We start from the raw sequence: 23,858 nt of genomic DNA on the forward strand, positions 1-23,858 counted from the left end.
TCTAGCCATAGCCTCTTTAAATTTAAAAATAACATAAAATAGTATAATAGATATATAAAATTTTAAACTTTGGGTCAATAATTATATTTCACTCCAAAAAAATTTTAAATGTGTCCAATAGCCTAGGAAATAAATTGTTCATCCACTCCATTCTTGTGGTTGCTGGTCCCTCCCAAAAGTTTTTTTTTTAATGTAACAAAGGCCTAAGTGTTATTGGGATCGAATTGTTTTTGGTAAAAAATCAAATGACTGCCTGTTTGATTGCTCTCTCTCTCTCTCAATTAAAAAATTCCAATGGCAGTTTGTTTGGCTTTATTTCTTTTTCTATTTTGACTAAATAGTAATTCATACTCTTAAAATTTAGGTTTATTTTTATTTTGTCTCACGTTTTGAAATTTGAATTTCGGTATGCCTAGTGTTATATACTCCACTATATATATACATTGATAATGTATCCATCAAGTGCCACTTCATCTCAAAACATCATAGTTTTAATGCGTTAAAACCAAGATGTTTTGTTAATGTAGAAAAGAAAAAAGAAAGAAAAAAAAATCCACATTTGCTTTAATTCTTTTATTAATTTTCCTTTTTATTTTTCTATTATATTTCTTACAGCACCAGGACCAAAGCCCATTATCCCCACCACTGAAAGCCCATCCAATAAAGCACCACTATTTTTGGGATAATCTTCTAGTTTTGTTTTGATTTGGGTTTTTTTTTTTTTTTTTTTTAATATTTATTTTTAAAATCGATAGTTAAAATAAAATAATGGGAGGAATGATGTCCACCCTGATTTTCTTATCAAGGACAGTAAATAAGACCCCTCTTGTCGTGACTTTGTTGTTAAACAACGTTCTCTCTCTACACGCTTTTAAGATAGCTACAAAAATGAGTCACACACTCACACTCCATTACTCCGCCGCAAGTGAAAGCCTCACACATTTTTGGACAACGTGACAATTTCTTAGAAATGAAGTGGTAGACGTGCAGAACGAACCCTATACAGTATATACAAGTATACAACAACGGATCAACCAATGAAAGATCATTTCCACGTTGCTTACGGGAACAAAATATTTTGGTGTAGTCATTTTCATTTTGCTTTGCCCATCCCTAAAACAAGGTCCATTAGTTTGGTTGTTTATATATAAATATATATATATATATATATATATAATTTTATTGTAGTCTAAGACTACAATCTTACTTAATATCTTTTATTGGTGGTAAATTTTGAAAATTCCACTACTGGATTACATTTTCTTTTTATATCTTCCACACTTGTAAAATTTCTAGAAAATTAAATACCAATAGTTATGTTATCAATAAATTGTTTAGATTGTTAGTTTTGTAGTTTAAAATTATGTATAAAATATAAGTTTATAAATCTTATAATATATAATATCTGATTAACATAAAATTTGAAATGTGTATTAAGAGTGTAAGGAACATGCAATTCAACGGTTAGATTTTTTAAAATATGTATTAATATTTATTTTATTAAGTAAAGTTATAACTTTAAGCTACAATCAATTTTGTAGCTAAATTATATATATATATATATATATATAGTGAGGCCCAATAATTTAAGGGCCAGGCCCAGTTGCTCCTGGAAAATCCGAAGGCCCAAGCCGAGGAGAGTTGTGGCCCAAGCTCTACAATACAGAGCACAAAACAGTTTTGGGAGGCAGCCGAGGACAGTTCAGTCCTCGGCAGATCCAGAATCCCACCGGAAAAGAGGGGTAAAACTGGTATAGGGCCAAACTGAAAAGGGAATCTAAGAATATCCGGGAAAGCTGCTCTCATTGCCATTTAATGCCCTGCCCCTGACAGAGCCGTATTCTTCAGTTTTATCAACCATCCCCAACAATTCTGGGATGGGACTAATGGGACAAAGGTCAGTCTCGTAAAGGTTGACCCTACACGTGGACGAAGGACAGCGAACACAGGCTAGTATAAAAGAAGAAGCAAGTGAGTCTGGTGGGGGATCTCACCTCCAGACAAAAGGGCTCCATGGGCGGAAACATCCTAATAACACATGCAGATCATAAAAAAGACCCGTCGTCGGGTAACCAGGGAAAACCGCAATGGTCCTCGGGTCAAGTCCGAGGAGCCCAATCCCACAAGATACGACGCAACTGGGTTTAGATATTCAAACCCAACTCCTCTTTCTACAGGACTTCCTCTAAAATCAGGACCGGAACATCGCCCCATGACCAAACCCAAGCTTTTCTAGCCCACTCTCTACAAATCATATTGTGAGAGATCTTTCGTGTGCGAGCCCAACAACATTATTGGGCCGCAAAGGAAGTGTGTCCTTACAATTGGCACCGTCTGTGGGAAAAGCTTGTGCGTTGGCGCAGGTGGCGGTGGAATCAACTCTTTGGCAAGCAAAAATTTATGTGGTCTCCTCCATCTCCGGCGACATATAGTTGTTGCTCCGACGAAAACTTCTGCTAGGGGCTACGTCTCGCAGTACTAAGGGCGCGGGCATCTCTAGGGGCTTCCAGCCTCAAGCCAACTTTCCCCGCCCTGGGGTAGGGGCTTATGGTTGAAAAAATAAACCAAGTAAAAAAAAAAAAAAAGAGCAAAATCATAAGTTTTGGACAGAACCAAGGCCTTGCATGGTCCACGGACTCAAGCCTATGGGGAAACCAAGTACAAAAAAGGAAATCTTATAAGTTTTGGACAGAACCAAGGCCTTGCATGGTCCTCGGACTCAAGCCTATGGGGAAACCAAGTACAAAAAAGGAAATCTTATAAGTTTTGGACAGAACCAAGGCCTTGCATGGTCCTCGGACTCAAGCCTATGGGGAAACCAAGTACAAAAAAGAAATCTTATAAGTTTTGGACAGAACCAAGGCCTTGCATGGTCTCGGACTCAATGAAACCAAGTACAAAAAGAAATCTTATAAGTTTTGGACAGAACTATGGGCCTATGGGGAAACCAAGTACAAAAGGAAATCTTATAAGTTTTGGACAGAACCAAGGCCTTGCATGGTCCTCGGACTCAAGCCTATGGGGAAACCAAGTACAAAATAGAAATCTTATAAGTTTTGGACAGAACCAAGGCCTTGCATGGTCCACGGACTCAAGCCTATGGGGAAACCAAGTACAAAAAAACTCTTATAAGTTTTGGACAGAACCAAGGCCTTGCATGGTCCTCGGACTCAAGCCTATGGGGAAACCAAGTACAAAAAAAATCACAAGTTTTGGACAGAACCAAGGCCTTGCATGGTCCTCGGACTCAAGCCTATGGGAAACCAAGTACAAAAAAAAATCTTATAAGTTTTGGACAGAACCAAGGCCTTGCATGGTCCTCGGACTCAAGCCTATGGGGAAACCAAGTACAAAAAAAATCTTATAAGTTTTGGACAGAACCAAGGCCTTGCATGGTCCTCGGACTCAAGCCTATGGGGAAACCAAGTACAAAAAAAAAAAAAAAAAAAAAAAAAAAATCTTATAAGTTTTGGACAGAACCAAGGCCTTGCATGGTCCACGGACTCAAGTCTATGGGGAAACCAAGTACAAAAAAGAAATCTTATAAGTTTTGGACAGAACCAAGGCCTTGCATGGTCCACGGACTCAAGCCTATGGGGAAACCAAGTACAAAAAGGAAATCTTATAAGTTTTGGACAGAACCAAGGTCTCGCATGGTCCTCGGACTCAAGCCTATGGGGAAACCAAGTACAAAAAAGAAATCTTATAAGTTTTGGACAGAACCAAGGCCTCGCATGGTCCACGGACCCAAGCCTCTAGGGAAACCAAGTACAAAAAGGAAATCTTACCAGTTTTGGACAGAACCAAGGCCTTGCATGGTCCTCGGACCCAAGCCCATGGGGAAACCAACTATCTCAAAAAAAAAAACTATGGCGCATAAACCTCAGAATCCATCCGAAGATAACTCCTCGTTAACAGTTGGGTTAATCCCTTAAGTGCACGGATTCTCCGGTCTACCCTCGGATCCCCAGTACCAAAGGGGTTGATGCGATACGATGCAATTCATTACCCAAAAACACAATCAAAGTCCCTCGCTACTCGGCTACCCTCTCGGACATTGGTCTAGCATGCATCGCGCAGCACTCAGCGCTTATCCCGGTTAGTTCCAAGAGTTTAATTTATTGAGGATTACCATTGTTATACTTGATAATATTTGTGAGTTTAAACCAGTAGGAATCTATGTTAAGGCATTTTTCTGCCCGGAATATCATTAAGGGCAAGCTTACATTGAATACTCATGCACAAAGTAGTTGTTGCAGAGAAGAAAAGTATGTATAAAGAAATAAACACATCTCTTATTAAGACAAAGGAACAGTACAGTGTACAATGAAAAGCTGAAACAAACTTACACTAAAGCTAACTACGTAAGTAAAGGGAAATACACGAGAGTGAAGATAAAACCGAGGAGGTAGCACAGAGGAGAGGTTGGCTACTGCTCCGAGACCTTATTCCTCCTCAATGCTTTTGCACGCCCATAACTCAGGCGGCAAAAGAACCCAACTTGAGCCTCACACCGCTGAGGGAAAGGCGCAGGGAGCCGGAAGTTGAGGAGCCTTCACCCAAAAATTGGCCTGCAACAAGGCAGAGGCGCTGGTGGCGAAGAATCTTTCTTTTGACACGCCAAGATTCTGGCATGAACAGAACCTGCTTCGGATTTTGACTGAAAGAGGGAGGAACACCCCTTCCCCTCTGTCGAAACGGAGTGTTCCCTTGAATTTATGCCTCCTTTGCCCGTACCTCACTACTTTGAGTCTCAGGAGGACACGGCGCCTCAGTGGCGGAGAGAATTCCTTTTCCCCAACCCTTGCCTCAAGCATGATGTACTAAGGAAGGAAACTAAAGGATTTGTGCGTGGATAAAGCAACTTTCTCTCCTATCTATGTTAAAAGATAAGGCGGTGGCATTTAATTCACGCAGCGTCCCAAGGAACGCTACAGACAAAATGTCTCTGGCTCGATTCCCAACGTCGTCTGCAACCCTGAGGTTAAAGGAGTCTCGAGAAGGCGCACCTCGAACACTGGGACGCCAAAAAGTACCATATAATCAAAGACTACGGAAATGCCTCTTAATTTGTGGGCCTAGTAAATTCGCGGCCTAGGCCCGTTCAGCATGGAGGCCCACGGACTACGGCCCACGCCGAGGAATAACCGTTGCCGAGGACAACCTCCTGCTCGGCAACTTGTGAGATACCTAAGGAAAAGGGATAAACTGAACCAAGGCCTTGTATGGTCCCCGGACTCAAGCCTATGGGGAAACCAACTAAAAAAGAAAATTATTACAAGTTTTGGACAGAACCAAGGCCTTGTATGGTCCTCGGACTCAAGCCTGTGGGGAAACCAACTAAAAAAGAAAAATATTACAAATTTTGGACAGAACCAAGGCCTTGTATGGTCCTTGGACTCAAGCCTGTGAGGAAATCAACTAAAAAAGAGAATTATTATAAATTTTGGACAGAACCAAGGTCTTGTATGGTCCTCGGACTCAAGCCTATGGGAGAAACCAACTACTTGGATAAGAAAAGGTTTGAATTTCGTAAGATGGGCTACTTGATAAAAATGTCAGGTTACTCCATCCACGGCTTAAACACCATAAAAGGTTAAGGCCAACAAAGGTGTAAGGACGGTGGTGGGACGCCCCAGTATTCAGTAGCCTAAGAGGGTTGTTCATTTGGCAGGTGATATGTCTTCAGATGGTTATTTCTCACACGGCATCAAGCCTTCGGTTCTCTCCTCGGCTAGCGTGGGTAAGTATTACTTTTCACTGGTCAACCTTACTGTGCCAAGCACTTCTATTAAAATTATGGAGTTATGGCGACATCTTTTTATTATTAAGTATTTTGGTCGTAGTCGTCATTGATTTAGATGCGATATTATTAAGTCGAGCAGCATTTGCAAATTTATAAAAACAAAGAGACAGAATATGCGAAATGAAATAACAACAATTTTTTATTAATACGAAAAATTATTATAACGTACAAAGAGGGGCTCAAACAAGCCTATACAAAATGTGAACTGCCTAAGCAACAATAACATCCGTAGTACAGATATGTAAATAGTCAGACGTCTTTTAAACTCGTCTTCAAAGTCTCTCCAATCTCTGCCCCAATACTGCTCATGTTACGATAAGAACCTTCTTTGGAAAAAGATGAAAGAGAAGGAAATAGTAAGGAAGAAATCAATGAAGAAGATGAATGAGGAAGATGGAGGACATGAGTAAAGAAAGAAAATGAGCAAAAGAGGGAGAAGAGAAAGCACCAGAATGGATCTGGTGCTGGGAAGACTAGGAAAGGAAGGCGGAGAGGGCCACCAGTGAACGAAGAAAGGAAGAAGCAGAGACACTTAGTCCCTGCCTCGGTCCTGACTCCTAACACGCTGGGGCTATATTAGGTGAGCTCATAAGAGAGCGGTTGGTTATGATGATGGGAGTTCTCGACTCAATCACGCTGAAAGTTGGACGTGATGAGCCCCTGCTTCGGATTTTGGCTGAAGGGAAGGTGAGACGAATCTTAAGTCTCCGCCAGCCTTGCCCTGACCGAGCCATTTCGAACTTTATTAGAACACGATACTTTGAGGAGGGGTATGGTTCCTTCATCACTCGTTATGGTAAACGTATTTTGATTGGGTGTATAACAATGGGGTTAAGTGAACGCTAAGGGAGGCTAGGGGTTTCAGATTTCAGAAGGATGGAAGGGAGTCTGCACGAAAGTGATGGCCTCCTGCTTGCCTTCTTATAGGAAGGGCAAAACGAAGGGAATTAAATTCATTCAGGTTTCCAAAAAGAATCTGAAGAATAAAGGTGTGTCCGTTTCACTTCCCCACCTCATCAGATGAACCGCCGAACATAAATTAGCCTCGTAAAGGGAAGTCATTAAAAGCGCATCTTGGACAGCCAAGCGGCAGGAGCAGATTACGAGCGGATTAAAGGGAATACCTGGTAAACCGGTGAGTTTCCTGGACAGGTGGAAAACCGCCAACATTAATGCAGGGCTGAATTAACTAAGCCATACTGAAGGCCCGGGTTTACCAAAACCCTCCTTTCCAACCAAGAAGTCGGGTAGCAGGGTTTTGAGGGGCTATTGTGAGGCCCAATAATTTAAGGACCAGGCCCAGTTGCTCCTGGAAAATCCAAAAGCCCAAGCCGAGGAGAGCTGTGGCCCAAGCTCTACAATACAGAGCACAAAACAGTTTTGGGAGGCAGCCGAGGACAGTTAAGTCCTCGGCAGATCTAGAATCCCACCGGAAAAGAGGGGTAAAACTGGTATAGGGCCAAACTGAAAAGGGAATCTAAGAATATCCAGGAAAGCTGCTCACATTGCCATTTAATGCCCTGCCCCTGACAGAGCCGTATTCTTCAGTTTTATCAACCATCCCCAACAATTCTGGGATGGGACTGATATGACAAAGGTCAGTCTCGTAAAGGTTGACCCTACACGTGGACGAAGGACAACAAACACAGGCTAGTATAAAAGAAGAAGCAAGTGAGTCTGGTGGGGGATTTCACCTCCAGACAAAAGGGCTCCATGGGCGGAAACATCCTAATAACACATGCAGATCATAAAAAAGACCCGCCGTCGGGTAACCAGGGAAAACCGCAATGGTCCTCGGGTCAAGTCCGAGGAGCCCAATCCCACAAGATGCGACGCAACAGGGTTTAGATATTCAAACCCAACTCCTCTTTCTACAGGACTTCCTCTAAAATCAGGACCGGAACATCGTCCCATGACCAAACCCAAGCTTTTCTAACCCACTCTCTACAAATCATATTGTGAGGGATCTTTCGTGTGCGAGCCCAACAACATTATTGGGCCGCAAAGGAAGCGTGTCCTTACATATATATATATGCTAGTGTCTATGATGTGAATATCCTCTATCCTTCATTATTTGTGATATTATACAATCATCCCATGCATAATTGGATTTTTGGATGGACCCACTACTACACCGATGGCGATATCCATTGGTTCCCCTTGTAGAATATAGCCCATGGGTTGGACTCACCTCTCCAATCAAATGTGCTATGACGGAAAAATTATTAGGTTCACTAGAAAGATTACTGAAATAGTACTCTCAACTAATAAAATGATGTCACTTATACAAGTATGTGGACCAGCTTCCAAATCAGCATAAGAAAACAAAATAATAAACTATTAGGTGATATCACGCTTGCATAAATGATAGCATTTTATTGATTGAGATGACTATTTCAATAGTCTTATGGTGGACCTAATAATTTATCGTTGTGACGCTAGTGTACCTTCTCCAATTCTTGATGAGAGATCCCAAATAAAACACTCACCTCTACCCTACAACTCCTCCCCCCCACCACCCCCCCCCCCCCAAAAAAAAAAAACTCCAAATTCAAGATAATCCACAAATCTAGATTGAAATTAATATTAGTGGTTAATTGTGCACATCAAATATCATTCATAAAAATAATTATCACAACCCCAACCCCTCCACTCTAAATTCAAGATGATCCACATATTTAGATTGAAATTAATATTAGTGGTTAATTGTGCACATCCAATATCATTCATAGAAATAATTATCAATGAAACTCTTGAAACTCAATTAGCACCTCTAAGCACTCCTACTAGTGCTTGTATAATAGAAAAATAACCAAAATTTAGCCAACCAAACCCAATTCACCCATATTGAACCATGTAAAATTGTGTAAAAATGCATAACTACTATAATAACTATGTAAATTTATACTAGCACTATTCATTTTGCATTTATATTTTTATTCTTTCTTTACATATCCTGAGGACAGAGAAAGGGAATATATGGTAATTGTTTTGTGTGAAAATAAAGAATAATTAAAAAATCAAGAAATTTTGCTATTTTATTAAAATGTCATATAAAATAGATAATCTGATGCTTAGTGTTTTAAAAAGTGAGCATAAAAATAAAAAAAAAAATGATGTTCTTATGCTAAAATAAACATAAATTTCATGCAAATGTATAATTGTTTTCAACCTTTACTCAAAAATATATATATATATATATATATAATTGGGATTTAAACTGACATTTCCAACGTGGACATATAAAATACACAATATTGGTGAGAGATTACGAATGAAATGTTTTGACGTGTCACAATCAGTGTTCATTTTTCCAATATTCTAGAGGTACAAATATGAATTTGTGACTGCCTTTTATGCGGATTATTCATATTCTCAAAAAAATTTGTCCAGTATTAATGCCCAACTCCTCTCTCCCTCCAAAAAGGAAAAATATATAGAATGTTAGAAATGCAAAATGCAAGCAAATTCATTGCATTCTAAATTTTAATCCCTGAAACTTATATTACAAGTAAATTAATTTATAGCACTGTTTACAAGCGTAAAGACATGTAATTCAGTACTACACTGCTAATCATAACATATACACCTTCCAACAATTTCACCACCATGCATAACATCACTGGGGGAACATCAATTCAGATATCCACTAACACCAATGTTACAATGTGCTGCCGTAACACCAAATCCTCAGTGATTACCACACACACCAACTTAATTGGTCATCCGGACAACCACAATGATGAAATCAATTGGAATTTATAGCACAGAAAACATAGAAATTCACAAGAGAAATAGTAGGAGAAAGATCAACAATATATCAAGGATATATTTTCTGCTCATCTAGGTTGGCTAAGAATCCTATAAATAGTGCAAGGCACAATGAAATTTTTGTATCCTATATTGGGGTTTTCATTAACAAAGATTGAAGCAGGAATGATAGTTTTTGACTGGATTGTCCGCATATGCCATCAATCAGATGCTAAGGAAGCAGAGCCATGTACAACATCATGAAAACAAAATGATTTATCTACACCATGAACCAGAAATTCCAACAGATAAGATGCCATAGACCCTTTTGCAAGACAGATAATTAAAAAGGTTGGACATGATAGTTTCAACCAAAAAAGATAGCATGGGAACATGAGAGAAAGTGCAGTCGACACTCGGAAGGCAGCCTCAACAACAGAGATGCTAGTTTACTACGACAATTATGAAAATTTGCATACTACAATATGATTGGGATTAACCTTTTTGATAATTCAATAGGTTATAACAAGGGAGGGGGTATTTGAAACCTGAAGATTTCCATTGAAAATATTTGGAGGTGTTGAGCTAAAGGCTCTTGGCAGATCAGGATGGACAACCAGACTATATCCTAGAAAGTAAACTCAATAAAAACAGAGTAGTTTGCCTTTGCAAAGAGATCCCCAAAACACAATATATTTATATAGTGACATAATATCATTTTGCTTTGTAAAAATAAGAATATTGTCAACACAAATTCAATAAAAATGGATAGACAACCAGACTATATCCTAGAAAGCAAACTCAATAAAATGGCGTAGTTTGCCTTTGCAAAAAGATCCCCCCACACCCCCCCCCCCCCAAAAAAAAAAAGTAGTGACAATATCATTTTGCTTTGTAAAAATAAGAATCTATCAACGCATGGCTCATTTCCAGAACTAAGTTAACCCTAATACTAAAGCTTAGATGTATTTTTGAAATGCCAAAATATTCCTCAGTCAGAGGAGATGATGATTAACGGATAGGTTTGGCAACTATGAAAAATCCAATAGCCACTTAAGCTGAACATCTTTTCCCTTAGTCAGGACCAAGGAGAAGTACAGAATTATCTTTGAAAGGAGAGTAATAAGAGCCAGCAGGGTACTAATAGTTGTGATCTTGAGATATGTATCAAATGTAGACCAGAAGGTGGAACGCATATAACACGTTGAGGAGATATAATTCCAAAAATTATATCTTATAGGCTTTTCAGATACAAAGCATATGCCGACTTTTCAGATGTGATATGAAATTTACTGCACTAAATGTCATAGAGCATGTAGAGAAGCCCAGAAATAATATATATACTTGAGAAACGATGATTTCTTGATTTAGCTTTGCAACAAACTATCATAAACCTAGGATAAGGCACAATATAGAATTATGCACAGAGGGAGAGAGTATATCATGTATTTTATTTAATTGCAGAAGTTGAGCCTCTTTTCCCACCACTCTATAAATGTAAACCAAGGAGAATATTGAAATAAGGTATCATCACCGCAGCACTGCACTTGTCACCGATAGAAAAGATTCTTCTAGCAAGAAGCTGAGAGTGAGATGTTGAATGGCCAGAAAAGCAACACATATATTAAAAGTTTGAAAATTATGGTCATCCTTGAAAACATTTTTGGGCATGAACATCAATTTTATAGAGTATGACAGCATTGGAAATAAGAGGGACTCCACATTAGTCAAAGACATGACCAGATTATATAAAACGAAAGGAAAGAAAGAAAGGTCCTAATAGTTCTAAGATACTGCAGATGGAGAATAGATTGACAGATGGAAGCCTATACGGTTAAACATAAAACCACCACCAGATCTTCCTGCACAATCTTGATAGTCACTGCCATGGAAGAACAGGAGGATTCCAGTTGAAGAAGCCTAGAAAAGAAGCCCTCTCCAGAACCAAACCTAAAGGAACTAAGGAGAGGAACCATAAGGGAAAGAATTCCAAGATTATAACTATTCACCTTCAACATCTAGATGCGTCCTTAAAACTCAGGTGGCCATTATAAATGCCTGAATCAAGTTTTCAGCTGCACGCTTCTGTTCAGGTGTGCCTGATATAAGAGCAATACGATCACCACGGGAAGATTTGGAATCAGAAATCTCTATCATTGCACCTGATATCTGGAGGGAAAACAAGTAGGTGTTAAAATGTCATTCAATCAAACAAATTTGTTCAATATTTTAAGATGTACTGTATATGATGTTCCAAGACAGCCGAATTTAGAGGTAAAATCAAAACATAAGGCATTAGATTAAATTAGGTACACAAAAGAACATTTTTTTTTTTTATTATTGGTAAGTTACACATGCTCCTAGTGGCTCTTGAACCTATGACCTCATCCTCTGTCCCATTATTATGGGAGAAGGAAGTGCCTTGAGTTATAGCTCACTGGCTAGGAAAACAAAAGAATATGGTGAATAGACATTTATTTATTTGAGTTCGAAGAGTCAAGTTTATTTGATGTAATGCCAAAATAAGTATGAAATATTAGAAAATTGTCCACTTCAACAAAATAGAAGCAACAATGCCATTGCTGGGAAACATACGTATCTTGGATGCCTACCAGCATCTTAAAGGATATATATCAGAATGTGAACAAGCTGTAGCAAATATGAACAAAGGTAATACAAATAATCAGGGTAAACTGCGTGGGATTTTTGGCCCCAAGTCCAATGACTTGATTTCTTGAACATGCAGTAGTGCTTAATATTGATTTATTGCTAAATGTCCTTGGCTGCAAGCTGGGCTCTCTGCCAATGAAATATCTGGGTCTTCCTTTGGGTGCTAATTTCAAGGATAAGACTAAATGGAATCCGATTCTGGAGAAAATGGAAAGGAAATTGGCGGGTTGGAAACGCTTGTATCTATCAAAGGGAGGTAGAGTCACTCTAATCAAAAGCACCCTTTTTAATTTACCCACTTACTTCCTTTCTATATTTCCTATACCTGCTAGTGTGGCTAACCGAATAGAGAAGCTTCAGCAGAATTTCTTATGGGGCGGTTTTGGTGATGAACCTAAAATGCATTTGGTTAAATGGGCTACTGTATGCACTCCTATTTCTTAGGGTGGATTAGGGATAAGGAAGATAAGACTTTTCAATATAGCTCTACTTGGGAAGTGGTTATGGAGATTTGGGATTGAGAAGGATGCCCTTTGGAGACAAGTGATAGAGTTGAAATATGGATGTCTGTGGGGGGGGATGGTGTACCAGATCTGTTAAGGGTCCTTATGGTGTTGGTTTATGGAAGAGTATCAATCAGGGTTGGCCTTCTTTCTCTCGCCACATTCTGTATGATATTGGTGATGGGTCTAGGGTGAAGTTTTGGCAAGACCGTTGGTGTGGAGTGACACCTCTTGCAATTAGCTACCCTAAACTGTTCAGATTTTGCAGGAATAAGGAGGCTAGTGTGGTTGAGCTTATGAAATCCCCCAATGGTGTCCTTTTTTGGGATGTGAGTTTCTTTAGGGGTGTGCATGTTCGAGAATTAGAGGCTTTGTCAAGCTTCATGGAAACCATATATGGTTCTTCTATAAGGGGGTTTGGTGAGGATAAGATGCGTTGGATTCCTAGCAAAGCTAAGGGGTTCTTGGTGAAAGATTATTATAGAATTTTAGCTGGTCCTACTATCTTCGGTTTTCCTTGGAGAAGTATTTGGAAGCAGAAGATTCTCTCTAGAGTAGCTTTCTTTGTATGGTCTGCTGCCTTAGGGAAATGCTTGACGATTGATAATTTGCGAAAAAGGAAGATGTGGATTTTGGATTGGTGCTACATTTGTAGGAGTAATGGTGAATCGGTTGACCATCTCTTCCTTCATTGTCCCGTTGCTATGGATCTATGGTCTATGTTTTTGGGTTTATTTGGAGTATCTTGGGTTATGCCACATATTGTTTTGGGGCTGTTAGAGTGTTGGCAAGGCAGCTTTGGTCGTCATCAAAATGGTTATATATGGTCCATCGTTCCTCATGGCTTAATGCGGTGTCTTTGGAGGGAGAGAAATAGTCGTTGTTTTGAAGATATTGAGAGATCTATTCCAGACCTCAAGCTTTTCTTTTTTAGAACTTTGTTAGATTGGTTGTTTGCTTTGCAAAACAAATCTTTCCCTTCTTTTTTTGTTTTCCTAGACTCTTGCAATTTTTGTTTTTGATTTGTTGTCCCCTTGTTCACTTCCTGTGTTCTAGGGTGTTTCCTTTTTGATATCAATATATCTTATTACTTATCAAAAAAAAAAAATTGTTATAACCTCCTTCCTACTATTATATAAGCAACTAAATATTATTACTATTAAAGTAACCAAAAAATATAGATTCTATGCCCCTATCCAACAATTCTGAAAATTGAGGTTCAAAATATAGCCATCTTGGCAAATGCCTAAGCAAGAGTTGAAGGTACCATTTTATACATTATACAAATTCACAGGTTACAGAAAGGGAACTCCACAATAACACTTTAGATTCCCTTATATAGATTAAAGCATGCTAACTACTGGTCAGAAAATAAAATCTTAAACAGGAAGATGAACCAACCTTCCGAAGGTTTGCTATATTGGCCCCTCCCTTACCCATCACTTTACCCACTGCATTGGCAGGGACCAAAATCTCAAGTGTTGAAGGGGGAGGCAACCTGCATAGGCACATGGAATTAAAAGCGAACCCAGATTAAAAATAAGTAAATAAAGCCAAAGGACAATTGTTCAAGAGCAAATCACAAGATAATAATATACTAACCCTCCATACAGCTTGGATGAATATGTGGGCAAGGATCCATAGCCATTTTCACCCATCTATCATAAAGAAAGAAAAGGAAAATGAATGCTACAAAAAGGCACTTGAACAAGAAACAAACATCAAATAGAACAACTGAACCACAGTAATTAGGATCCAGTTTAACACTTGCAAATTGCAACTAACTGAATAAAACAACCACCACCAAAAAATAAAAATCATAAACCCGTCTCAGATTGAATCAACTAGAAAGCTTATTCAATCTAGAAAGCTCTAATCATAAACAAACAGTCTAAATCAAAGGCACATATTAGAAAAAACCAACAAGGGCTTTCAAAATCATGCCAGATTTTACTACCTTGGCAAATTTCCAACCTACTTAATAAAGAACAAGTTAGAATTTTTCCTCTTGTGAAACAAAGTGAGAAGAGGATAGAGGAACTAATAGTATCAAACACTGTTTTAAGAGAAAGGGAGGGGGGGAAAATATATATATATATATCAATAAAAACGCACTGAGAAGTGCAAAAAATGGTTGAACCAAGTAACACGTCGTAATGCTAAACATCATTTTAGTAAGATCTTATAATAATCACTTCGCTCCATGAATTGACTGATGGTACACACCTAGATGAGTAGAAGGAATTACAGTAATTACCAGCACCGATCATGACAAACATATATTATGATGGTGAACAAAGTTGTGGTTTCAGCAGCTATATGATTAAAAAAAGAAAAAAAGAAGTAAAAATAACAGTATCAGCATACCGACAAAGATCCATATCCATAGAGGCCACTTGAAGAAAGAATTCCCAGTCCACTTCCACTTTCGACCCTCTGATCATAACCCAAAGAACCAACAGGGGGAACAGAAGGCAGGACAGATGGAACTGAAAGACCAGTGCCAGCTGAGAACAAGGAATCAGCACCGACACTAGGGTTATGGCCAGCATCTCTATCTCTCAAAACATCATCACGAAGCCTTAAAACAATCTGGATAAGTGCATCTCTAACACTACCAACTTCTCCAAGCACCTAAATGAGGAGCAATTTAATTATAATATATGACCCATAAATAAGAAATAGTAAACAACAAATCTGACAGACTTCTAGAAAACAAACCTCCACAAGTTCATCGTTTCCATCAGCACACTTAGGCTTATCACCTTTCGAGATTCGGACATCAGCTTTGGTTCTCTTACGGATCTCATTTATAATAGAGCCACTTTTTCCAATGATACACCCAATAACCTTAGATGGAACAAGGAGTCTAATTGAAACAGTGTCATCTTCTTCATCACTAATCTTCCCTTGAAGCAACAGAACAGCTTCAACTGCCATGGATTTCAGATCATCGGGAGACTGAAAACAAGGGAAACTTGGCATATCAACAAGTTTTCAAGATGAATACTATTGTGCAGCACATTGATAGAATGGAGTCGATGCACTTCACCAACGAACAACACAAACATTGACAAACAAGTAGAGACAGCTACTCTTGCTATGATCTTAAACATATTTATGTTATAACAGATATATCTACTTTCTATTTGCAATAATATATATCAAAATCAGTAAGACAAAAAAATAAATAAATAAAAAGCATGCCCTCTGTAAGGTACAGGAAATATTGAAAATTGCCAAAAATTGCCTCTCACAAATTTTTCCATACAAGTGTTGTCAAAACATAGAATTTCCCCATTATCTAACCATCCATTTTAAAGATTATCAACTATGAAAGAGGGCATAATAGATGCATCTATGTAATTAGATTTCTAATTAAAAAAAACCAAACCAGAAGAATCAGAGGGCAACACGGCATCCCTTGCTCCATCTAGTTTGAGAAATTCTGAAGAATAAATCATCATTATTACTATTTTTAAAAAGTTGAGGAAGTAAAGCACATACCTCTGTTGCCGTAATTGTGATGATACACTCATCACGATCCTCCTTGGTATCATCAACCTCAATACGAGCACCACTAGCCTGCCTTATACTTTTAATTGTACCACCTCCCTTGCCAATGACACGCCCGATCTTGTCAAAGGGACACAATACTCTTACAATTAACTCCTCAGATCGTGAGGCACTGCTGAACCCAGACATCATAGGAAGAGTAGATGAATAAAGGGGCCATGTATTCCCTGTTTCAGCATAAACAGGGAGATCCTGTACATTTGATGCAGCTATGATTGGAGGAACAGATCTAGCGGTGATAGCATCTGCACTTGGAAACAATCCACCTGATGGATAAATAGGGACATCTGATGGAATGATAAGACTTGGAGGAGCTTCTTGTACAGTCGTCTCAAGAGGAATCTCTTCTCTAGGAGTGAACTTGTACATAATTGCAGAAACTGCAAACAGCGCTTTCTTCACTGCCTCTGGTTCACCAGCAATCTAATCATATGATAAGAGAATAATTAAAACCCAAAAAGCCTTTTTCTAATTGATAAGTTAAGTTACACATGAATGATGCATCTAAGGATCTTCAACCCACCACCTCACTCTCACCTTGCTCTTACAAGGGAGTAGATGCCATTAAACTAGAAATCATTGGCCAATTAAACCACAGAAAGATACTGTAAAATAAATTTTGTAAAGATGAAAGCGAACCTTGACAGAAAAATGAAAAATCATAATGAAGGGCATATATTGTACTACATATACTATCCATGCACAATACCCAATCAACAGCAATACAATTTGGCATGTAAAAAAAAATGAAAAAGTAATTGACTGTTCCACGGTAAATGGTAACCAGGACAACATTTTGTAATCTGAATAATCTATAACAAACTTCGATAAAAAATAAAAATAAAAAGAAATTGAATGAGTTATAGTAATACTTTTTTTTTGAAAAGTAAAAGGATTGATAATATCAAGGGAATAATGAGATATAGTAATACTAACCATTAGAAAATTGTCGAAGTCCAAAGCACAGGAGTGAGTCGGGTCAGTGGCATCCTTGGCCGTGACCTTAATATTTGTCCTCGTCTTACCTCTCAGTTTTTTTATTGTTGCCCCAGCCTTACCAATGATATTTGCAGATTGGCTAGATGGAACAAGAATTTGACATTCCTCCCTATCCTTCCGCTTCTTGTCAGAATCTCCAATGGAAGCCACAGCATTTGCAATGGCAGCATGAACTCTGAGAAGAGCATCCTGAGCAGCACATAAAGGTTCCCTGTTACTGAACTCATCATCAATTTCAACCTCCGCCTTTTCCTTAATATAGCAGTAGATTGTTATGACACGGTCCTTAGCACCTGGATATGGATCCACAACCTTAACTTTTGCCCTCGTCTCTTGCCTAATAGAATTTATGACTTTCCCACTCTTGCCAATAACACTACCAATGACCCCATCTGGGCAAAGTATTCTATAAACAACCACTTCATCATTCCCCCTTTCATCTTTGTCATTCATCCGTCTCTTCTGATTCTTGTCCCCATCATAGTCCCTCTGCCCACGGTATCGCTTCCCAGTCTCACCCATTTTTCTAATTTCAACTTGGCTCCTGAAAGTGCAAAATCAGTCTAAGTTTAAATACTTTTTCCTACTCAACCTAAATGCACCTATGCCATTTAACAATTTCCACAAAAAATTCATGCTGCACAAACGGTCATGGACCCTTGCTTCAATTTAATAAATACCATGGCTTATCAGACTCAAAACTTGAGTTTCTAGTTCATTAATTTCTAGTTTTTCAGCATTCAAACATGAACAAATTGAAAAACCACACAAAGCTACATCTGTAACAAATTGCCCACACAAAAACTTATACAAAATAACATGGAAAGAAACCAAGAAAAAGAAAACTATATTATGGGTAGTATTCAACAAAGAGAGACCAAGAACAGTTCAACCAAAACTTTCACCCAGAAAATTGAAAAAGGCTCAGAATAGAAAACCCAGATTCAAAAAATAAACAAAAATAAAAACCCCACAATATTGCCTTCAAGAGCAGATAAAAAAAATACTATCTTTTACAAAAAATTATTATAAAAAAAAAAAAAAAAAAAAAAAAATCTAATTGCAGAGTATTTCAGAAGTACTGGAAGATAAAGCTAAATCAATAGTAACAGTTTCAGGAACGAAAATGATTAATAGATAATAAAAAAAACCCCAAGAAAGAAAGCTTACCTTTCAGATTAGAGCAAAAGATAAACCCTAGAGAGAGAGCTGTGTTTTCCGTTTAACTCTCTTCGGAAACGCACTATATTGTAGTACTAGTGTTTTCTTTTTTAGTAAAGACTGTGTTTTTATTATGTGTTTTCGTCAGCATCTTATCAAAGAGTTAAAAACAATCAGGACCGTTGAAAAGCTTTGAGCTCATTGGGCCCCACATGAATGAACAGGTATTAAGGCAAAAAAAAAAAACAGAGTATCACTTTTTTGTTGTGAGACGCAGGGGATTTAAGCTCCCTATTTCGTCACCTCCTACACACGATTGTTACACGTGTGGAAACCAGGCATGGAAGGTTTTTTTTTTTGGGTGGCTCCCACGTTTGCCACAAGTCGTAGAATTACCAAACTTTGCTGTTTCTCTCTCTCTCTCTCTCTCTCTCTCTCTCTGAAAAAACAAAAGCGAATTGAAGGTAAATCCTTCTTACTGATATTATTGATTTTGATTTATTATTTTAATGAAATTCATACACAAGTTTTTTTTTTTTTTGGGGGGGTCAGTTTTTTTCTTTGTTCTGTGTATTTTGTTCTAATTTTATTAATTGGTTAACAAAATCATAGTGGAATAGATCCGGGGCTCGTTTGAGAGCACCCCATTTGGTTAAAAGTGATGAATATGCAAGTGTTTGAGAGCTTTTTGTTACCACTGTAAAGATGAGACTGAAAAAAACAGCATAGGCTATGTATGTAATCTTAGTGGGGATTTTGCATATTGAAGTACAAGGATTTTCCTAATGCACTCTAAGAATTATCTTATTTAGTCTTTTTATTTTGTGTTTGAACTGGGTATGTATTGGTTTAACTGCTTGTGCATAGATAGAACTGTGATCCCCGGCAAGGGAGAGATAGGAGAGGACCTGGTTGCAATTGGAGTAGACTAGGGTCAGCGTGGTTTAGGGCGGTTCTGGTGGATTGCTTTGTGAATTTCCATAAATTTTTGGTTGAGAAGAAGATATCTTTTATTTTTATTTTTTAATTATTTGATATTTACAATAATGGGGGAGGGGGGATTTGATCGATGGTCTTCTAATAAAGGAGAGCAGGTTGTGCCATTGGGCTGCAAAGCTCTTAGTGATGAGAAGGTATCTGTTGTGTGCTACACTAGTCATGTTTTATGGAGTAGGATATTGTGGCTTATTAACTTCCTATAAAAATGTGATTTTTGAATTGAGAAGGCTGTGAGTGAAATTAATTCTCCAATGGATTTGTCAACTTCTTGAAGCAGTGATGCAAAGACAAGTCTGTTTGCTTAAAATTTCCATATTCCTCTCTTTCTTACTCTTCCCACTACATTAAATTTTGTTTTAATTGATAAGTTACACACACACACACATTAGGTAGGTCTTGAACTGATGAACTTGTGGAGTTCAAGCATGTTGCAATCTAGTTAATACACATTAAAACTTGGGTTCAATAATTTGAAAATTTTAAGCAAAGATATATGATAAGTCAAACCTCTTTGTTTTATGTGATGTCTGTGGAAGGAAAGAAGTAGAAGAATTTTTCAGGACATAAGATTGTTCACTCCTATTGGAAACTTAGTGATAATTCTCTTTGCTTTTTAATTCTTATGGCTAAAATCATGTTCTTAATATGCTTCTCTCTTAGCCGTTTTGGATTGTTATTGCTGGTCCTTGTTCTTTTTTGAATTTTATACCTTGCAAGTATTGGCCTAAGACCCAATCTATTATTCTGGAAATTAATGTAATGTACTTGATGATAAATACCTGATCTAGTCAGCTGTAGTAGGTGTTTTGAATTTGTCAAGAATTAATAGCATAATGCTGCTTGATTAACCCTCTTATGTTACCTGTTCGGCCTAATATACACTATAATTTAAGCACTCCAGTACCAATTACCAGAATATGTCCATTCTACTTGGGCTGGTTGTGACATCATTGATCCCTTATACTTGGTATAGATTGTGTGAGGTGAGAAAGTTCTTGCCTTGATACCAAAAGACTGGCATTATGTGCTGTTTGCTGCTGTCTATACTACCAAAACAATCTATTTACTGGTTTCCTCTTCTACTTTTTTTTATGTATTTAATTCAAATTCATTCTTGCATTTTTCTGTTCTGAGGGGTAATACAAATCAATATTAATTTTTTTATGCGTTTCTCTCTCAGATACCAAAGGTAAATACAGGTCAAGATAAACATCTAGGATTTGATGATTTTGAGTTCTGTATGAAATAGCTACTTTTGAAGAAATTTATTTTCTTGTTCCTATTCTTCATAGTTATTAAAACAAAGTATCTTTCTATGGAGGAGTTAGGTATGCTTTCATAAGAAAGATTAAATGAAAAAAATTTAGGACCGAAATCTAGAGTTTAAATGATACAAATGTCCCAGAATGAAGAAAAGGAGATACTTTCTTGACGATGTTGACCACTCGTAAAGAGGTCTAAGAAATAGAGACAACAATTTGATCACTAAAAGCCCCCTGCCACTAGAGCATCTTGTTCTTGCCAAAAGGGAACAACATGCCAAATCTTGCTCTATGATGCTGCCAAAGCATTTCCTACATGCCCACAACTGTACTACCTATGCTAATGAGTTAGTCATTCTTACTTGATTTAATTTATGCTACTTCGGGTTCAATGGCTTTTTGCATACATGATGGCAGACTGGCAGTCCTCTAAATAATTGGAATCTCTCAATGAAATCCCTTTTTCTTGTCTCCTGAAAGTGGTTGATAAAATGAAGACAAAATATATCTTGTTGAATTGAAAATCAAATCTTTCTTTTTTTAATATAATACTACATCAGCCCAGTCGATTCTCATGCAGCCTCTGGGTGGGCTTTATTTCTATAGGCCAACGGTTATTCAGCTTCTATTAGCCACTATATCTCTTATGAAGTTTTTATTGATTGGCACTTATTTTTAAATTGACACTTAAGTTTTACTTCTCATGCTGTAAGGATAGTTTATGAGAAGCAAAATATAAAAATCTGTTTCTTAAATATTAGAAAGAGGGGACCTTTCTTTCTTCAATAATCCTAGTAAATTATAGTACTTGTTGGTTGAGTGTTCTGTTAACTGCCATGAAAGTAGTTTCCAGGGCTGGACATTAGCAATAGTGATTTTGTGAAACAAGCTTAATCTTGTTTTTATTTAGTTAATTAACTTGGCTTCTCAGCCAGCAACAGAGTTACAATTTCTTTTTCTGTTTATTTGTCAGAAATAGTTATAGATTCAAGTGCACGGTTATGGAACTAGAGGCAGAGAAATCCTTGATTCAGGCAGAGAGTTCTGATGGGCCAAACTCAAACAGTTCAGATTTTGTAGCTCATGTAAGGAAACTACTGTTTCGCCGAATGTTGGTGGGAATTAGAGATGGAAGATTTTTCTTGGGCACCTTCCACTGCATGGACAAGCAAGGAAACATCATTCTCCAAGATGCTGTGGAGTACCGTAGCACCCGACGCTCCTCTACTTCTCCAATGGAACAGCGGTGCCTTGGTCTTATTCTCATTCCTTCCTCCTGTCGTTCGTCTTGTCATGTGGGTTGTTCTATTGAAGAGCAATTGTCTCTGCTAAAATTATAGAAATCAAAAACATTATGAATTTCAGAACTTTTCTGCTTGAATCAATATGATAAAAAATGTGACATTCTTCTTGTTTATGATTATTGGAGATTTGATTTAAGTTAATAGGAAATATTATTTACCATGAAATTTTTGCTTGAAGTGATGTGATGAATCAGACAGTATGACATATTATCTTCCAGGTGTTCTCTGTCTGCACCCACACAAGTGTTTGTTTCCTTGTTTATTTTGCTTTTCCATAGGTGGTTGGTGATATGAGTATTTAGAATATTTTGTACTACGGTTTAATTATGAACTTTATACTTGAAGCAAAGTTGCTTCTACAATTGAGGTTTTGAATTAGACCTTTTACACAGTTTGTGTTGAAATTTGATTTATGTTCACCATTAAGAGCTATTGTTGGTTTTGATTTTTGTCTCCTATTTGGAACTATTTTGATGGTTAAAGAAAATAGATCATTTTAATTGAAAAGGCTTGATATACTGATAACCCAAGAAAAACAAGAAATTGATATAAGCTTTTGGTTTTGTTATTTGCATGTTAGTTTCCTTCCTGACACTTACATGCTCATTTTTATGTATGAAAACCCACTTGATGAAATAAGTTTAATCGTCAGTTTTAACTTTTAAGTACCTTTTTCTGAGATATTTAAATAGGTACTGTACAAATCCGATAGGTTTGATTGAAATCTAAAATAAGATGATAATTCTAGATCTTCCAAACTACCATAGAATGTTTGAAGGTGATAGATTAGGCACTTAACATGGTCAACTCATGGATGTAAAGCCAAGAACAAATTATGGCAGATGGATTCATTGAGAACTCAATGATGAGTACTACTGTGACGTTTAATTATTTCAGTATCTTAGATTTGAGGACATAGAAATTCTATAAGCCTTTTGTGAAGCCTTGTTTTTCTACAGGGAAAACTCGTGTTTGAATCTTCCCATCTCTATTTATTTTATTTTTAAATAAATGTCTATTGGTGTTAATCATAAAAATATTTAATGTTCCTTATAATCGTTTAAATAGTTTATATTGAGGTGTGATTTAGTACACGACAATACAAGACATACTTTATACATTCCAAATCCAATCCACAAAAAATAGAATCATAATCATGTATTTTTAGGTGTTTTAATTTCCACCATTCCTTTTATATATATAAATAAAAGGCTAAACTATAAACGATTCAAATTTTAATAAATATTAGATACCACATGGTCCACACCTAAATGTACTATGTAAGAATCGCCTATTTGATAATATCTATGCTTATTTTTATAAATTTGAAAATACTAAGGACTTTATAGAAATCCTCCTTTTATTTTTTGGAAAATTAAAGGGATGCAATAATTTTTTTTAGCCTTTGAGAATTTTTTTGGAGAGTTATGGTTTTGGTTTTTTTTTTGGTATAAAAAAGTAGCACTACTTGCCAAAAAGTTTTATCCGTTTATATTCATAACTCTTCTTCTTGAATGACCACTCACTAAGAATATGCCTCATTAAAACTGGATTGCTTCATCAAAACTTTGCAAAGTAAATCCTTATCGGAAAAAAGGTATAATTAGCACATATTCTTCTAAAAATGTACTCTCCCTAATGAGTACGCGGGGTCTTAATTTTATGTGATGCAAAGATTCTTAAGTCGCATGCCAATTCTACTATTTCTTAAATGTTGCATCAATAATGACTTAGTAAATAGATATGCTAAATTGTCAATTGATTCTATCTTGTTGACATAAATATTATCTCTTATGGAGCTTGTGTGCATAAAAATATTTGGAGAAAT

General features: G+C 37.2%; 2 protein-coding genes across 3 annotated transcripts; one reads left to right on the forward strand and one right to left on the reverse strand.

The window, feature by feature from the left end:
• Positions 1-9,266: 9,266 nt before the first annotated feature.
• LOC115989417 (KH domain-containing protein At4g18375) lies at positions 9,267-18,571 on the reverse strand. Its single transcript, XM_031113094.1, has 8 exons — positions 18,475-18,571; positions 17,242-17,848; positions 16,237-16,728; positions 15,451-15,690; positions 15,097-15,363; positions 14,332-14,387; positions 14,131-14,227; positions 9,267-11,725 (listed from the first exon to the last, which is right to left on the reverse strand). The coding sequence occupies exons 2-8, from the start codon at positions 17,824-17,826 to the stop codon at positions 11,594-11,596; spliced, it is 1,869 nt and encodes a 622-aa protein (XP_030968954.1). The 5' UTR covers positions 17,827-17,848; positions 18,475-18,571; the 3' UTR covers positions 9,267-11,593.
• A 247-nt stretch (positions 18,572-18,818) lies between these two features.
• LOC115988479 lies at positions 18,819-22,247 on the forward strand. 2 transcript variants are annotated; one of them, XM_031112052.1, is made up of 2 exons: positions 18,819-18,929; positions 21,706-22,247. In XM_031112052.1, exon 2 carries the CDS (start codon positions 21,728-21,730, stop codon positions 22,064-22,066), a length of 339 nt encoding a protein of 112 aa, XP_030967912.1. In that variant the 5' UTR covers positions 18,819-18,929; positions 21,706-21,727; the 3' UTR covers positions 22,067-22,247. The 2 variants fall into 2 exon arrangements, with proteins under 2 accessions (XP_030967912.1, XP_030967911.1); XM_031112051.1 differs by having other exon boundaries at positions 18,822-18,929; positions 21,700-22,247.
• Positions 22,248-23,858: the final 1,611 nt, after the last annotated feature.

The sequence above is a fragment of the Quercus lobata genome, chromosome 5 (assembly GCF_001633185.2).
Source record: "Quercus lobata isolate SW786 chromosome 5, ValleyOak3.0 Primary Assembly, whole genome shotgun sequence".
NCBI classification, from domain to species: domain Eukaryota; kingdom Viridiplantae; phylum Streptophyta; class Magnoliopsida; order Fagales; family Fagaceae; genus Quercus; species Quercus lobata.

What these genes read in the sequence shown, in the direction of transcription:
- LOC115989417 (XM_031113094.1), bottom strand. Translation starts at nt 17,826, where the DNA reads ATGGGTGAGACTGGGAAGCGATACCGTGGGCAGAGGGACTATGATGGG. An exon ending in TCACAATTACGGCAACAGAG is followed by an intron (nt 15,691 to 16,236) that starts GTATGTGCTTTA and finishes CCTTGTTTTCAG; the next exon opens with TCTCCCGATGATCTGAAATC. An exon ending in GAAACGATGAACTTGTGGAG is followed by an intron (nt 15,364 to 15,450) that starts GTTTGTTTTCTA and finishes CTCCTCATTTAG; the next exon opens with GTGCTTGGAGAAGTTGGTAG.
- LOC115988479 (XM_031112052.1), top strand. Translation starts at nt 21,728, where the DNA reads ATGGAACTAGAGGCAGAGAAATCCTTGATTCAGGCAGAGAGTTCTGAT.